The 18839-nt window shown below is 38.1% G+C and overlaps 1 protein-coding gene across 1 annotated transcript in view; it reads left to right on the top strand.

Moving 5' to 3' along the window:
• LOC140236204 (low-density lipoprotein receptor-related protein 4-like) overlaps positions 1-18839 on the top strand; it is an 82006-nt gene that overhangs the window by 28092 nt on the left and 35075 nt on the right. The window contains exons 2-4 of the mRNA XM_072316172.1: positions 12742-12900; positions 17029-17145; positions 18058-18174. Coding sequence (XP_072172273.1) covers positions 12742-12900; positions 17029-17145; positions 18058-18174 — 393 coding nt within the window. The remainder of the gene's footprint in view (positions 1-12741; positions 12901-17028; positions 17146-18057; positions 18175-18839) is intronic.

The following is an 18839-nucleotide window of genomic DNA, read 5'->3' as shown; positions in this document are numbered from 1 at the left end:
AGACAATACTGGTACCTCAAACCATAAACTGGTAGCTGGGGCATGTCTCCTGTTCATTGGTGGAATATTGTTCACGGTTTGCTTGATGGGATTTGCTGATAAGAAAACTCACGTTTTATTTACTTACCCAATAAATGACAAGCCTCTGTGTTGTCATTTGTATGCCATTTGAGTGTTCCTCTTTGTTTGTGTGTGCATATTATATGTGTATGTGTGTGTGTGTGTGTGTGTGTGTGTGTCATACTTATGTTTGTGTGTGGATCTGTTCACACGTGTCACAGTGGGATGCATCTTAAAAACCAGGTGTGAATGACTCCCTGTGATGCTAGTGATCCCAGTAACAATCAGACAAGATTTAATCTTCTAATCTGTGGTTTACTATAAATTCATTTACACTCATCAGTGCTTCTTACCCAAGTTTCTACTGATGAGCTATCTACTGTATAAGCTACAATTTGTATATTCTTCAGATCTAATAATATCTTGCAGAGCTCCATATAAAGGTGTTTCCCCTTTATAGCTATATCTGGTAAATTTAGGCAAAGTTTTCAAGTAGCTGTAGATATCAAAAGTTGTATAATGACAATATGCATAGTATTTGAATATATTCAAGAGAAGTTGACTGAGAGAATGTTGCTGTGAGTTTGGTTTGAATGAAATTTGTAGTTCTAACCAGAGACAAACACTTCTCCATTTCAAGTTTTTGGTGGATCACATATCAAAGGAAACCAAAACCCCCAAATAAATGTGGGTTGAGTGAAAGCAGCAATTAAATTAAAAACACCTTCCTTTAACAAGAAAGTTTGGATAGTTTTTCATTTAAAGTTTGGACCAGATATAGGACTTGAAATCTCCATGTCTTTGTTGTCTCAGAATTACATATTTTTCTTCCTTTTTCTCCATCTACGATGATAACGAATACAGGTACAGTTTCTTGTACGTCCTCGTGAAGGAGTGAATTTGTAAAAGATACATTGTTTTAATATACCTGTATGCTTTTGCCTGTTCAGTTGCACTTCATGAAAAAGTGTTAGCATGCATAACTATAGTATTGCAAAAGTGAAGGTATTTACAATCTTCTTTTAACCTTGGCATTTCTCAAACTTTTCCTGTGTCTTGGGTGCCATTGTTCACCTGGAAGATTAGTTTTGGTCGCTGCTACAAATCCTCTTTCTTTTAGTCATTGCAGATTTTGACAGATTTACCGATGCGGCATTCAGTCTTACTGAGAAAGGAGCTGTGAGTGGAAAAGAGTGGCTGAGGATTTTGAACAATGGCTGATGTAGATTTTAGAATGTTACAAATTGAGATCAGCACTGCTGGCTGTTAAGTATGTCTTTCAATATACAAGCTGCTTACGAAGTTGAGTTGAGTACAACATTATTCCACATTAGTGTGTGAATGGTAGTCTTCCGTTGATGTATGATTTGTACCATTTCTCCCATCGTGAGCTTAAAGCCCCGTCTTAGCTTCACTAAGATTCTAATGATACTTAGATAAACAACCTAAATTCTAAATGTAGTGGAATTGCAATATCCTACATAATTTTACTGTGTTTATAGTAAGAGCATTAATTTTAAAAAGTCTATGCCAGAGAAAATTACACCCCAATGAACTTTTTGTAGTGGCACGTATACTTGCAACTTTGGCATTTTAAAAGTTAAAATGAGGTTACATAAGTGTTCTGTAAGTGATACATGACAAGAAAAGTCATCATGTATTTGGAATTGTAGGACACAATAATGATATTACAGTGGGTAGATTGTTATCATTTGATTGTATGAAAGTGTGAAAATACACCAGATGGTAGACTGCACTTACTCAGAAGAAGAAGAGAAGAGGAAGTTAAAACTTTTATTGCACATTCATATTTATGTCATGTTTAGGCCTATAATATTGTGTCATCTGCATTGTTCAAAGTAAAGTTTTGCTGTATTTTCTTTAAAAGGGGACCTGAAACTACAGTGTACATGCTTATTAGACATACCTGGGGTACTTTTCTACATCCACTATTTATAGGTCTTTTTGTTATTTAAAACTCAGCAAAAATTATGATAGGATTGTCAGTGCTTCAGATGGTCGCACACAAATTTTTACCAAATTTAACAGAATATTGGATAATTTGATTCTTATACAAAATTAGGACTCAATTGACAGAGAATCAAAAATTAACCTTCATGAATCAGAATTCTCTTGCCTATAACCATCACCTGTCATCAATGCAAGGTATCAAACATAGATCATGGGCAATAGTTTCACTTCAAGATATGAGTTATAAAGAAGAAATTTTAGCTCTCTGTTTGAAGTGAATAGCAAACTGTTCCTAGGAATAAAAGGTAAATTTTATGAAACTCTTGATGATGCCATATTAACAGCTAAAAATGCAAACTGCAAAGGAACAGACCACTGACTCACCATTGATTACGTATTCTGATAATGTGACACAATTTGTGCTTTTACGATCAGTAATTGAAAATCATTCTGAATGAAGATGAACATGCTTCAGAAATATGTGGATACTTAATTTGTCTAAAATTTGCCCTTTATATCTAAAAGCCACTCTTTGCTTAATTTGAAGACGAGGTAAACTATAAAAGTGATGATATTTACTGTCAGACTGTGATTAACATATCACCATTTAATGAGTGTAATCACAACAGTTTTATTATAAAAGTCTCTTATACAATGAGTCAGTATGGTGACGTGTTGCTTCCTCCCCCCCCCCCCCAACAACAACAACGGACGTTTTCGCTCTTTGTTCATATTTCCAGGCTGACCACAGTCTAAGCTTCCCTTTGTATTGGAGATAGCATTCTATTGAGGGTCTTAAGGAGCAAACTATTGATGAGAGAATGCACAGGTATTTAAGATTCAAGGAGAGGTGTAAATCGGGATTGGAGGGCAAAGAAAAGAGGGGAGGGGGAAACCAATTCGCCCCTAAAAGGTGGTATGTATGTAAGGTGGAGTTTGCCCAGCTGAAGAGAACTGTTCAACAAACTTTTTTTTTAATCTCTCTCGCTCTCTTTCTCTTTCTCTCTTTTTGCTTTCTATGAGAGATAACCAGAAAAGGAGAAGGTAATAACTTAAGCATCTTACAAAGAAAGTTTACACACGGCCATCCTCCATACCGTGACATGTTTGCCTTTTTCAGGGAGAGATTTTTGTCACATGTAAAGAAGAAATCTGATAAATGTTGGTGAGTGGACAGCATTTAGTCACTGCACTGTGGCAGAGTTTTCATGGATGACTAGGGACAGTTAAAATCTTTATTCCAGTAAAACTTTGCAAATGTTGCTTATCTTTCACCTCAAACTGAGAAAAAAAAATCCTTAGATATAAATATTTATAAAACATGAAAGACTTCACTCGAGCACTGTAGGGTTTTCAAGAAAATGAAATGTGATAAGAATTTTATGTTATACATGAGCAAGTATTTTCCTCTGAATTACAAATATTGCTGAAACATATTTTACTTGCTTGACAAACTCCCAGAAGATATCCAATCACCAACACTCCTCAAGTTCAAAAAGAAATTGTCCAATTTAGGTTTCTAACGAGCTACAAAGCTCCTTAAACCCTGCCACACTTGTAATCTATCTACTGAAGATGGAGGTGTGGCACTTCCAGGTGAATTCAAGGTAGATTCTCCACAAAATGGATATCAAAGGGTTAAATTGAACCAGCATTGTGATCCAATGGCTCAGACATGGAAACTAAGTCAAACAGATTATTAAACCCATTCACTCTCCTTCGGAGGACCCATTATATGAGTGTACTCCTATTTTCCTCACCGGTCCTGCACAGGTGTCTTTATGCGGATGAAATTCTAGCGCCATGCTTTGACCGCTAAAAGGCACGCTGCTGTCCTTTGATCGACCACACGACGATGACGACAGAATTTCTTTTCGCCAGTAAGCATGTGATTGGCGTCTCCCTTCTCTCTTTTCAAGTTATTTTTTTCCTGCCGAAAACATTGGTGCTTGTCAGAGGAGAACGGAGGGTTGTAATCTGCCCCCCTTGCCCCATTGATGGAAGGTACTCTGGCTGCAGCAGTGCAAAGAAGGAAAGAAGGGGGGTGGGGAATATGGGGTGGTGGTAGGGCATTGATAGTCTTTCTCTTCAGACCTTTGTTGTATTAATCTGAGAATGAACCCTTTCAACCATGATTTATGATGAACACTCGAGCTGTATGAAAAATAAAAGGTAGTCTTCAATTTGCATAGAATGATATATTAGGTTCAGCTTGGTCTACGTCAACAAATCAGACAAACAAAAACGTCATGATGATAGTGAGGGTTACATTTGGCACAAACTGTTCAAATGCAAATCATATGCGGGGTACTATACTTTGACCTTTGCTCAAGACTGATGACTTGCAGATTGGGTTTTACAATGTGTACTATTGGCATTGAACTAAAAAGCATGTGTAACTATGTATACCAGAAATGTCTGGTAGTAGGGGAGTCTACGATGGGAGACTAGACGTGTGCCAAAAGTGTTTTTTGACAGACAGCTGACAGTCTCAATCTGACAAACATTGGGGAGTTTGGACAAGGAGGAACACAACCAGTCAGAAAACTGATTGAATGTGATCTCCATCGCTGACATTTATGGACACATTCAAGAAAAGCCACCCCCTCACCCCATCCACCCATATCTCATCTTCTATGTTGTACTGTAGTCTGTTACAACATTGTAGTGGCAGACTTCCAAACCATTCTGAATTTGGAGGAGAGAATTGTAATTTTGACCATTCCCATTCTTGTTTCGATATGAGTTTCCTATTTCCCCATTTTAGTTTACTGCACACTCCTACCGGAACTGTTCTTTCTTTCTTTCCTACTTTTTAGCCAAATCATCCATATTTTTCGGTCAGAAAGTTGAGAAGGTCATCTATTCAAGTGTGTATTTACAGAATGGAGATCTACTACAGTGCATATGGTTTATTTTTAGTTGTCTGATCAAAAAGATTTGTCAAGATTTTAGAAAATGAAACTGAAATCGCAGTCTACAGGCTTATGATTTGAAGACATTATATCATTCAATACTGTACAGCAACATATTTTCACAGCATGAATTTTTTTTTTTTGAGTTGGAGCTGACAGTCTTTTTCACAGCATGAAATTTTCATGAATTGTCACTGGCGTTCAATGCATGGAGTATAGCGTAGACAAGAACTTTTGTATACGTTTTAATTTTGCGAATCTTGGCTTTTGCGAAATTGAAATGCACATGACATGAACATTTCTGGTTTTACAGTAAGCTTAGAATCTGTAGCAGTGTCTCTCCTTGTGTATGAAGGATGGTTTTGGTGCTGAGGTGCTTTCTTATGAGCAAGAGTTGTGGATATGGGATGATTAAAGCACAGAACGAGAAGAGATATGCAGCTCTAGCAATAAGACCAATAATGTGCAATAGTACGATAGTGTACAACACATACTGTTTTGATAATAAAGTGGAAATTTTCGCAGTGTTGAAATTTTTTCCGCATTTTGTGCAACCAGAAACTAGCGCGAAAATAAAAGCACACAAAATATTTTTGCTTGCCACATGCTCCAATAATTGATACTGTCTTCATTCCTAGGAATAAAAAACATGCGAAACTCTTCTTAACCGCCCAAGCGCAAAAAAAAAAAAAAAAAATTAGTCATGCGAAAATATCCACTTTTACAGTGCTGGAAGTTAACTTGAAAGCTGAAAGGGAATTGGGTTCATGGGAGAGGTCCATGCAGGTCATTCTAACTTTTGATTTTGTTGATTATTGTGTTTGCACAACGCTAAACTACATGTACAAGTGGGGACCCCGTGCGGCCTGTGGATTGATTGTACAACCTGTGATGTCATGTGGTTCCAATCATTTCATTTCATGTTTTTCATTTCATTTCATTTGTTGTCTAACTAGTTTTTATAAAAATTGCTAACTTTCAAGTGTGTTTACATGGGCTAAACTGCGAGCTACATGTAGTCAGAGAAGATTGAAAATTTGAGCTTTCTACAAATTTAAAGTTTAGGAACGTTGTGTGAACATTGCTATTAGAAGTCAAAGGGGATGGATAGGGCGTGGCCAGCAAAAAGGCAGAGCAGGTTGAGAGGATTTCAGGGCCAGGATTTGAAATGTGGAAGTGAATGGAAGTGATGATGGCGTGAAAAGAGCACAGAGCATTGATGAAAAGAAGACAAGACTTTGGAACCAGCGTGAATCCTCTGGCATATTTTCCAGATGGCTTGATCTTGGATATGCCTCCGCAATGTCTCCGGGCTAGCTGAAAGGAAAAGACAAAGTGTTTGGACGGTTGAATAAGCTTCAGAGAGCCTCCTTAAATCGTGGGATTAACCTTTTAGAAAAGTAGCAGGCTTAGATCTTCTTTTTTCTGACGTGAGCTTCTGATCTTTAGACTTCCAAGTGCACAGATTGCAGATTTGATGATGCTGATGACAGCTATGCAGGGCTAGATTCTTTCTTCACTCAGCCAGTAAGATGTTTTCCAAGAGTGCAAGAGACCTTTCTCAAATCTTTAAAGGAATGGTATAGTTTTGGCTGAGACGAGGGATGCAGATTTAACTATTTGCAAGATGATTATTGACCACTTATGAAATATTAATGTGCATACAATTCTTAGAGGAATTCACAGTTTATGTGATGAAAATTGACTTAAAATGGCTGAGATATCAAAAAAGAAACCAAAAAAAGCAAAACAAAGTGAAACAAAATGGTCCTAATAAAAAGTGGAACTCGCCTTTTATTCAGACTGCTTTGCTCTTGGATAATTCAGCCATTTCAAAACTCATTTTTCAATTTCTTACAAAAAGGTTAGAAACCAGAAGCCCTATCTCAGACAAAACTATGCCATCCCTTTAACCCTTTGGTTCACATGTTCAGCTGAAATACATTTGTAGTATGTTCTTCAGTGGGTTTGGGATTTCTACAAACAATATTTTGCTCTGAATTTGAAACTTACTTTTTTTTTTACTCTTTATAACATTTTTGATGATTATGACTTGATTTAGGCCTCCTATTGCATTGCAAAAGTCTTCCCTGGTATTAAAGAAAAGGCTCTTTGAAAAACAGGCCAAAGCTGCGCATAAGAGTTGATATAAGGAGTGATTCATTCTTGGAGTTGTGACCTTTTGAGACTTGTCTAATCATTCTGAATGTTGTTTGCTGTGGGCAAGTTGAAGATCTTATAGAAGGGATATTATGGGATCATTCCATTATTATATGGAGGGGAGGATGCATGACAGGTGAAGGAGGGATGGTAAGGGGCTGTGTATATCATACATCATACTCTTGTCTACAAAATGACACATTGATGGATGACACTCTTTGTAATGAAGGGAGGAGTGTTGAAGGTTGAATATTTCATTTCTGTTTATCTCAGAGTTTTCCCCATCTCCCGAGGGATGCTGTGTGAGTATAGTTAAGACTGTTTAAACAGGAAATAGGCTTGAGGAAATATACCTTTATGTGCGCATGTAGTTGAAATCATCTGACGTTTAATAGGCCTTCCTCTCAGCACCACTTTTCTTGTTACCTTATTTTAGATGGAAAACTATTGAGTTTGCAACAATAGTGTCATCTCTGTTTTAAAACTTCTTGCTTTTGTGTTCACTTTACAGTTCAGTTTTTATCAACAAGTTTGAAGTGGTACATTGTATGTCTAGAAGGGAATGTACATGGTGTTGTTAACGCTAATTTTTAGCCATGCCCCATCTGGAAAATTCATGTAAAATCCTTGTTTTTCTCACTTCTCATTTTTAGCACATTTATTCAGGGGAAAAGTCATTACGATGATTCATTGAAAACCTCATTTTAATTTGATGACATCTGCTGTCTTGTTTTAAGCTTGGTGAATGACGTGTTCATCATCCGTAATGTTTCAATGAAATCAGAAAGTACAATGTACTTTCCTCTGTAGTGAAACACTATGTATGGAAGCATGAAAAACAAGGAGGCCTACATGTAGAAAATTTCTCTCAGTCCCACATACTGCTCGTTGAGTAGCAAAATATTGACTTGATGGAGTGTATGCAAAATTTACTGTTGGCCTGTCACTCGGGTTGTGATATTCATGATATGGTTTGAATTCTTTAAGGTACTTGAAAACTTGCATGAGTGATGTGTTTTCGAGCATTCCAATAAAATTATGGATTGTGTGTTTTTATCCATTTTCTCAGAAGAGCATTGGATACGTGGGCCAGTCAATGTTATGTTTACTCGGCGAGAAAAATGTCTCTTGTCTCTAGTTACATGTCTACGTGAATGGAAGCAGGAAACCATAAAGGTCTGAAATTGTTTTTGATGTGTTCTCGACGTGGGAAGAATGCAAACCAGAAATTCTCAAGTTGATTTGATATTTATGTGTCAGAGTAGTTCTAGCTGAAGGCAAATGTTAGTCGGTCAAGATTTGCTTGATGTAAACAAATTAGGGGATTGAAATCGTGCTGGAATGCAGAGGATGTTCAATTTAGGAGGCATTTATGGTGGGGGAGGTATTAGGCAGGTGGGTGGACAGACTGTGGTGAAATGGATGAAAATTGGAAGCAATAATGTCACAAAAAGATAGGCAACTGTGTGATGGAACTCTATGGAATGGTACTGCTGTTTTACCCTCACGCTGAGACAAGGGATGGGAAAGCGATCCAGATTTGGAGCAGATCCTTTCTCGTCTGCAAGGATGCACCATTGTTTGAGGCAAAATGCCGCTTTTTGACGGCGGGCATTCCTTCAGTGTCTAATGAACATGAAAAGGAAATAAGAGGAAGGACAACATGTTTTGTTAGATATCTTCAACAGCGAGAATTCCTAGGAAAACACAGAGCTTGAAAAAACATGCTTTTTTTAAATGGGTGGGAAGAAAATAGCAAAGTGGGAAGGAGTCGGGGCTGAGTAGGAGAAAAACATGTTTACGACTGTTCCCTGGAATGACTGACTCTTAGACTTGCAGTCAGGGCTCGATTGTCTCGGCGGGTCGGATCGTGTGTTTCAAACAAAGACTTGTGTGCGTAGCAAATACTTTGATGTTGATTCACACGCTATTTACATGTTTGTTCTGGTGTCATGCCAAGGCCTTATGGAGTAAAGGCCTGAAATCATGGACCTACAACGAACTTAATGTCACAACGAAAATGAGCAATCACGATGCACTTGTATCAAAGACACATTCGTCTTTTGTTAATACAATGTATCATCATGATTACAGCCCCCCCCCCCCATCAAAATCACTTGCCTTTATACCTGAGGCCAATGAGTATAATGGAATTAAGCTGTCTTATTATATAATGTAAACTAAGCCTAAATTGACACCTAAATGGATAAAAATAAGAACAGAATTCTCTTTGACCTCAGCATGACAGTGACAGCTCAAAATACTCTGTTGTTTTCATAAATTTTTGGTCCAAAAGATCAAGGCCTACCTTAAAATAGGTACTGTATTGTGTCACACCTGCGAGGTTGTTAATAGATTATATGTGCAGTACAAATGTTACTCAATAAAAGTGAATTTGCAATGAGAATAATGATAGCAAACATGAGTTAAAGTGAGAAGAAATTCTGCAAGCAAAACATGGAAGCCAAGAGTGCATGATAGAACTATCCCTTAGTGAAATGTATTGACTCACAATTTGGAAATTTCATTTATAATTTTATTCAATGTACTCGTTCGTGCATTAATCTTTGTTGCTTTTCGACCTGCCAAAGACAAAGAAATTGGTTATTTTCAAATGATTTTATTGTCTTCAGGTTTACATGACAGGATGTTACAGCATCAATTATAAAATCAAGGTTTACTCTGATAGACAATCTGCTCCAGGTTCTGTGCTACAGGTGTATCTACTTTTCAGTCAAAGGCCCGAATTCACAAAGGTGGTACAATTGAAACCATGGTGTAAACCATGGACAATTTGTGTGGAGCGCCAAGTGTTGCATGGCCTATTTCGTTACGAAATCAGTCATTTCGTCGACGAAATAATCATTTCGTAACGAAATTGTCATTTTCGTTGATGAAATGACTGATTTCGTAACGAAATTGTACCACCTCCGTGAATTTGGGCCATAATGTTCAGATTCAAGCCCAGCTGAGCAATGTTAAATGCATGTACCTCATGTACAATGTGCTTTTGTGAAAGGCAAGTCACTTGGTCCTTCAAATGGGACACAAAAGGAGCCCCATGTTCAGTGTATGAGAGGCTGTTTTGAGACATTATATGTCAGTGACTATTACCTTTGTGCATCTTTTCTTTTAATAGTCTTTGGACCAAGATGGATGTTTTTACATACAATGTACATGATGTATTGTAAACACATTTTAATCTTTGTTTGTTTGGTAAATGTGCATTGTTTATTCCTGGAAAGGAATTAGGGGCAGGGTTTAAAAGTTAAAGATTGTTTAAGTGGTGGGAGTCAGCTACGCTAGCATTTGTGTACACTGTATGTGTAGAATGTCCTGTCCTTGCTGGGTTTTCTGTCTCCAAAACGTCTCCAACCCTAGACAGCAAACACGATGCAGCTTTTTGTTCTTTAAAAAGATAATCAAACACTGAGAAAAACAGCCAAAGTTTCCCCCTTCCTTGTACGAGCCAGATAATTATGTACAAAGGGCACGCACACAAGCCGACAATATTTACACAACCACGAAGGCGACTAAGCTACAATACAGCAAGTATCGATGAATTCTCTTTGTTGCTAGGTGATGAATATCATTTGCAATTTGGTTAGTGAACAAAGTGGAGTGCTTTATAAATATGATTTTTTTTTCATCATAAGTTTTTTTCTAAAAAATCATATTGTAAAGACTCGCAAGATGCAGATTATTTGTACTTAACAGTTGTGAAGCAAATATGAAAACCATTAGAGTGATTAATTTTCAGCTAATTGAACTCAGCGGGACTCCCGTGGCCAGTTCATAGATCTTTTCTGTTTCTTTGTGTGTTTGTTGTTTGTTAAGGGATGAAAGATTATGAGGGACTGGTAGAAAGCCAACAAAGTTGATTGATTCTGTTGAAGGGGATATGGCGTTTGTGATAGGGATTTGGGATTTGGAGTGCGCTCCGTATTCATGCTTGATTGGAGCTGATTGAAATGATTTCAGGCAGAAAGTTACTGCTGTGGAATTCTGTTTGCAGACCCCCGAGAGAGGTCTACTGCATTCAGGATCTGAGTCTCGCTTTTTTTCCCCTGCGAATTAAATGTTTTATTGAATGTTTCCATTTTGGATTAGCCCTGCATGTCTGTAAATTTGTTTGTTATTGAAATGGATGTATAGCCTAAAATGTCAACACTAAAGCCTCCAAAGTTAATATTATAGATGAAAGCTTGGTTCTTTTTCCCCTTTTCGCAGACCATCTATGGCAATTTATGTTTTCAAAGGCAGAAATCTTAAAAGGAAAGATTTTCAAACTTTTACACCTAATATCCCACTCACCCCTTAGAACACTGGAAAAATTGCAAGGCGAGTGCCAGGATTGGCTTCTTCGTAAAAGTGTAAAATGTATAAAACTGACTGTAGATAGAAATCAAGGGCTTGCTCAATTATTTGTACATTATGTACTGTCAACATCAAAGAGATATTCATTTCAGGATGGGGTTGATTTTAATCCCAATCATTGAGATCAAAGTTGCACAAACAATTTGTACAGCACATAAACCTAAACAGCATTCCAAATGTTGATACACTTGTAATGTTGGTATAAAGCCATTGGCTTTTGTACCCAAATTTGATCTTCGACATAGTTGGTGATATTTGATCAAGATAGTACTTCTGTTGAATTCCTCTTTTGATACAATGTGTTTTTGAAACCAAACAATATTTTGTCTTTATATTTTGTGTGAATGAATCCAATTCCTCTGTGTTATTGATAAGGGTGTGTGCTGATGATGCAATGTCAGTATATCTTGACTCAGCCCAGAAGAAAATTTCCTTGGATAATATTATGCAACTTTGTAATAAACTGTATTGTGTGTGATGTAGAAATGCGATAGATAATTGATTGAAATGAAAATACCTCAATCTGCGAAAGATTCTCCACAACATCCTTCCTATAAGGGGCAGCGTCATTACTGATCAGCATTCAACAGATATATGTACCTATATATTGAAATACTACACTATACATTTAGATGAATGCCATCATTGACGATAGCTAATCGTTGATGATTAGAGCTCAATACCCCTAAAGCTACAAGAAGCATCCACACGACACATAATCTTTAAGATTTAAACTTTGAGTGAAGAGTCTTGATCCATGATTAAACCACAGAACCAGAAGAAATTCATACGCACAGCGCTGGCAATAAACCTGATAATGTGCAACGATAGAGTAGTGTACTCTGAACACTGGACATTGACCCAGAAGATATATTGAAGAGGGAATGGGGTTCACAGAGAGGTCGTGCTAACTTCAAGTTTGTTGATAATTATGTTCACACAACTCGAAACACTCGACTCCCATGACTCATGGATGGAGCGCAAACCACATGAAATTTTGTAGTTCTAATCATTGATGATAAATCTTAACCCGTTGAGGACGAGTCCCGAGTATACTCGTTCAGGTGTCTACAGGAAATGCGTGTTGTAGCAAAATCAGTCCGTCCTCTATGAGTTAAACTTTGCTAGATTTTGAGTGTGTCTGCATTTGGCTAAACTTTGAGCTAATCACTGAAGTTTAAAACTTTGCGTTCATCTTTGAGATTAGGAGCAGCAAGTAAACCGATAACTATTAATTGTTCATTTCTTGTTTTGACAGGTGTCCTTGGAAACGATGTGTCTGGGTCGGAGTGCCACTGTCAGCCATACCAGTTTGCTTGCCCTCCCGAACCCAATCAAGAGTGCATGTGTATCCCCCTGAGATGGCGCTGTGACCGCGAAAACGACTGCGGCAACAACGGAGACGAGATCGACTGCGGTAAGACATTATAAGGGAAAAGTTCGGCTGATTTTCCATGAAAATTTGATGACGTTTGATGACGTTCCCCTGTAATTCCTATGCACCTGTACTGGTTTGGTTGCTTTTGATTAATAGCAACAAGCATACGAGGTTAAGCAAAGTCCAGGTTTTAAAGAAGTCGAAGTTAGAAGCAGCAGATGCATTGAGGATATTCTTCACCAGGATCAAGGGTTTAAAACATCCATAAATTTGACTGCATTAGAAACAGGTATGTTGAATTGATTACTATACAAGAAGTTGCTACAATAACAAGAACAAAATAGATCAAGGGTGTAAATGAAAGGGAAAGGTCTTCTATAAGCATTCTGCTCAAAAACCTCCATGAAGTTGGGATACCTTATGGATCTGACTCGGGGGCCCCCTGCCCCAGCCACTGTCTTTGCAGTGCTTTGATTGCCCTCTGTCATGTGTAAAAATTTGACAGTACATGTAGAAACTAAAAGGTGACTGAAATCACAGAACGACACCTTAACCCAAAGTTTGCCAAACTTTGGGAGTGGTAGGAGCTCTGGTGAGAATCACCGCCACCTGCCAATCCACTTTCACAGCAGGTTGCCAAGGTGTATCAATATCTAAGAACACCTAGGCCTTAAACTCCAACTCCTTTCACGAACAAAAATATCACCACCACCTCTCTCTACCCTTTTCACACTGACAATAGCTTGGTTGGAATTAATGCTCTCTCTCTTTCCCCTTTCATACTGACCCTGGATTGGTTAAGATTCATGCATGCATGCATTCTTACACAGGGCATCATACATGTACAGGTGTATAAACTAAAAAAGAAAAAAACAGTCATGAGTGCTGTAGACATCATGACTCAAATGTTTTATTACAAAGTAGTACAAACGTGTACAAGAACAAAGCACCTCATAAATCTAAAACTGAATCATGCTGAAATTTATAGCACCATAGCCACCTGCATCTTCTTATGTAAAGCAGTTTATGACTTCTTGTAAATAGCACATTCGTTGCATTGTCCATGTTAATAGCAGGTGGAGAAAAACCAATGAGCCTCAAGGGAATTTTGTTTTGAATTCTATGGTAGCTAGTGGTATTAAACTTGAATGAATGATGACTTGGGGTCCAGGACACATTGAATGAGAGACTGTGTGCAAAGCTTATCATACAGCATCTAAAAAGCTGTTGATTGGTCAATAGCTCATCATGTGACTAGCAGTCTAAAGTACCATTGTATACTGTTGCTGTTGAGCTGTGTACTTTTTTGTCTTCAAAGTAATCTGGACATTGCACGCCGATGTCACCAGTTTACCATTGTACATTGACCCCTGAGTTAGGCTCATAATCAACTCATAGTTTTTGCACCATTGTATGGTTCTGACATCACAATATATCTTTACTACGTGCACTCAGTCAGTCACAAGCACACATTCAGTCGCTCATCTTACTGTTGACAATTTCTGCAACTGATCACTTTCGGATACGACCTTACTGTCCCACAATATAGTACCGGAATAAACCTTGCACTCGCCTTTCATGAAAAATGGTTGCCATTTCTGTACTAATGTATCTCAAGGATTGGTGTGGATCACATCTATTGACTTGCGAGGTGTTATATTATAATAAAATAGTGCGAGGTCTTAACACATGCAATGGAACAAGATTTCGCACTCGGTGAAAGATGAGGTGCACTGTTCAACTCGGCTCCGCCTCGTTGAATAGAGCACCTCTATCTTTCACCTCGTGTGAAATCTTGTGCCATCGCATTCGCGATCATTCACTACATTTGTATACCATGCTGCATTTAGCCCACTTAGGACCATCATCACAAACTGCCTTTGACATATCTGTGAAACGGGAAGCCAGTTTAAAGCGAAAGAGTGTTAACTTGGGCACCTGTTCACATTATCCTTCAAATATGAAACTCATATTTGTATCCTGCTGTTTTTCCGCACATGCATTAATGCAATCTGTAGCGTTCATTAGTCACTGTTTCTTCCTCTTCCATTCTGGCTAGTCAAATTTGACTTCCAGTGAAACATTCTGAATACTTTCATCATTCCATCACACCTCCCAATTTTCTCACCATCTTGGGTCCTGCCAGACGACTACCAGCTGAGCAGGTGGAATATTTACAGGGGCCTTACCGCCACTTTTATTAAACTCAGGAGGGCCTTGTACACCTGCTCCCTCTAACCTAACCCCACGATTAACTTCCTTCTTACCAGAGACTCCGCCTCCACCACAGCAAAAGGCAGACCACATTGCCCTCAAGCCAGTGCATATGTTGCCTAGCAACAGGAATAACATGGGGAAATGTTGCCAATTTGTTGTTTGTCATGTTCTCTAGAGCATTTCAGACCAAATTTTTGTGGCTGTTTAGAGAACTCATCATCAATTGCCTGAGTTATTAACAATACTTCTCTCAAGTCTGAATATAGTTATTTTGACCAACTCGACGCTTTTATATCCTACCAGTTCCTTCTTTGGAATACAGTTCATTGGAGAATTGCTATAAAATTGCTGTGAGGAGTTTAATCACAGTATTGCTTGAAGAATAGATCTTTACTTCCACAGTATTCACACGTTGAAAATGAAAGCTACTTTTGTACGTTGCCTGTAGGCAATCAAATGTGACGTGTCGGAAACACAATGAAAACATGCTGTAAAACCCATTATGATGTTGAATGTGTGTCTACAGTGTTTTTACAAGCCATCGGTACATGAATTCAAAGATTGAGTTATGGTGCTCTATCTTTAATTCATAGCACATACAGTCGAGATACCAGGAACATGCATTGTACGTTATGGTTATTTCAAGTACTCTTGATAATTTCTACCATCCAAATGATTTGATGAAGTACATGTATTGGTTTAAATACAAAGAGCCATTAAGAGCTATTAAGCAAAGAGCCACATGTATTAAGAGTTATTAAGAGCTATTAAGCTATTAAGCGCTGCATGTATTGAGAGCTATTAAAGAGCTATTAATTCATTTTTACGTCGACATCAACTTTCTTACTTCCAATGTTTAGTTCTCACTTCTTTGATAAACATTTGATACACCATTTTAACAACTTTTAATAGTTCATTCATAATAGATTATTCACCACTTCTTAATCGGAAATTGCTACTTCATATTTAAAGTTGGAATCTTTTTGATAATAATAGGTTTTCGGTCTACACCTTTCAAGTTAGGCCTTCTTAGTAAGACGCATATAACATACTTTATTTCCTTTGCAAATTAAAGCATGTGATCAATATTCCTAGGATACTACCTGCCCACAGGCAGGTAAGTACAAGGAAAGAAATACAGTGGACCCGGTCCATCACACCACAATTGACAGTTACACAAATACATACATGTACACCGTATACAAGTACATTTACACACTCATAAGGTAACACTGTAATGGTTCTAATATTTTTGATGAATTTAAGTAATTTTTGCCAAATATTTGAATGCTAATCCTTCCAGGAGAGGAGAAAAAATGTCAAGTTTGACTTTGAGTGATGATAGAATGGATGTTCGATATCTTGAATAATTCATGGCCTACGATTGCATTATCTGCATGTCAGTATGACAACTACCAGTATGTGAATACCATAGTGTGCAGAGCATGCACGTTCTCTCAAGTGAAGATTATACACATAGAATCCGTATGAAACTTGCCATTTGGAGCAAGTTTCAAGTTCTCGTTGCATTTCTAAAAGAAGTGATACTGCCACTCCTTCTGAGTAACATTTTTTGATAGCCCACATTTTCTGGAAATTATTAGACTTTGCATGTTCATATCGATGTGGGAGCAACTTGTACTGGTACTGTGTAAGCTGTTATTTTCACAAGGATTTCATTTTTGCAAATTTCTCGAATCACTGTTGGACTGCAAATTTAACCACATGCAAAAATGTCCCCATGCGCTAGAATAATAGTGCACTTACAATAGCCTAGGTGTCAATCTGCGAAAACAACAGCTTTACAAAATGTCTGTGAGCTGCTCATTCACAAAAATATCTGGACATGAAAATAACAGCTTATATAGTAATTTATTGCATATTTGTCGATGGAGTAATATCACTGTCTGCTGTAAAATGAAACCCTTGCTGGTTCTCTTCCTTGTTTAGATCGTCCAACGTGTAGGGCGGAGGAGTTTAGCTGCGACAGCGGGGAGTGTATCTCAGCCGAATGGAAGTGTGACGGAGACAACGACTGCTCTGATGGATCGGATGAGGCTGAGTGCTGTGAGTACCACTCTTCCACATCGTCAAGGGGTGCTACCCCACCCCCCTCTCCCTACATATGCCCCCCTCCCTCTAGAGATGACCCCTCCCTCTAGGAATGCCACAGTACCCTCCCTAGCCCCTACTTTCAGGGGTGATAGTCATAACTTAAAGCTTTGTACTCTTTCACATTGTCAAGGGGTGCTACCCAACCCCCTCTCCCTACATATGCCCCCCTCCCTCTAGAGATGACCCCTCCCTCTAGGAATGCCACAGTACCCTCCCTAGCCCCTACTTTCAGGGGTGATAGTCATAACTTCTATGTACTCTTTCACATCATCAAGGGGTGCTACCACCAGCCACCCTCTCTATACAGATGCCCCCTCCACAGGGATTCCCCTCCCCAACCCTATTTCCATGTGGTGATAGTCATTTCAACTTTTTCAAGGATACTTCACTATTGTGAATGGCAATGCTGAACTGTCTGTATTTCAATTTTTGAAAGTTCATAGGGTGTATGAAAATTGCTTCATAGATCTAGAAGGCTTTTATGTGTAGAATGACTTCATCTGAATGACAGAGTCACGTTTTTTTTTTGGTCTAAGATATATTGAACATTTGACATAATTTGGTCATACGTATGAATCTGTGACTAATGATAATTACACTCAGAGGAAGAATGAAATGAATGGTCTGAAATGTAAAATTTCTTTCTTGGGTTATCACAGCTACAAATTGGGGCACAGAGTTATAAACATGATACCTGTTCATACAATGTAATGCACCTGTGACAGTATTTCTGTCATAGAGTTCAGCCTAACAAAAGAAGAAGGATGAACAATCAGGAGATATCAATAAGGAGTCACTTTTTATGACCCAAGAAAAGCTATGTCTGTGAATTTCTGATCGTTATTTTTTTCCCTTTTCCAACAGCGGACGTGGAGTGTATGGGAAGCGACATGTTCCGATGCAAGAACGATCACTGCATTCGGACGTCGTGGGTTTGCGACGGCGACAACGATTGCCGAGATGGATCAGACGAGACTTGCTGTATGCATTTCCCTTTCTCTTTAAACACTTTATCGCAGGGGTTGCTTTGATCATTGTTTACATTTTGTTCAATGCATTATTATCTTTAATGGGACTGTACAGTACTGGTTGAGGTGGGGATTCAGGTTTATAACATTAGTAAGTGAGATAATGAGAAACCTCTTATGAAATATGAAAGAGCATGTCATTTTAAGAAGGATTCAATGTTTATTTGATGAAATTTGGTTTTTGAAATGGCTGAAATATCCAAAAAAGTGAAAATAATAAAAGGCGACAGGCCACGCCTTTTATTAGGATCTCTTTGTGTCACCTTGTTTCTGGATATCTCAGCCATTTCAAAATCAATTTTCATCAAATAAACTTTTGATTATGATACCCCTTAGAATTGCATGCTCTTTGACATCTCAGAGAGTGGTTTCTGAATATCTCGCAAAACGTTGAAAGCTAAATTGTCACCTCAACCAGAACTGTACACACCCTACAGTTACAGTGTTATGTTATTTTGTCATTCTTAATGGTGTTGGACTCTTAATGCTCTTTACAAGAAGAAATAATGATTTCTGTAAAATAGAATGCATAGTTATATCCAACGATGATTTGCAGATCATGAAGTATGTTATTCTTCACCAGAGCATGGAATCTTTCATATGATGTTTCATTTTCAT

This window comes from Diadema setosum, chromosome 12 (assembly GCF_964275005.1).
Source record: "Diadema setosum chromosome 12, eeDiaSeto1, whole genome shotgun sequence".
Lineage (NCBI taxonomy): Eukaryota > Metazoa > Echinodermata > Echinoidea > Diadematoida > Diadematidae > Diadema > Diadema setosum.
Note: the sequence above shows the minus strand (reverse complement) of the source record. Positions and strands in the feature narration are given on the sequence as shown.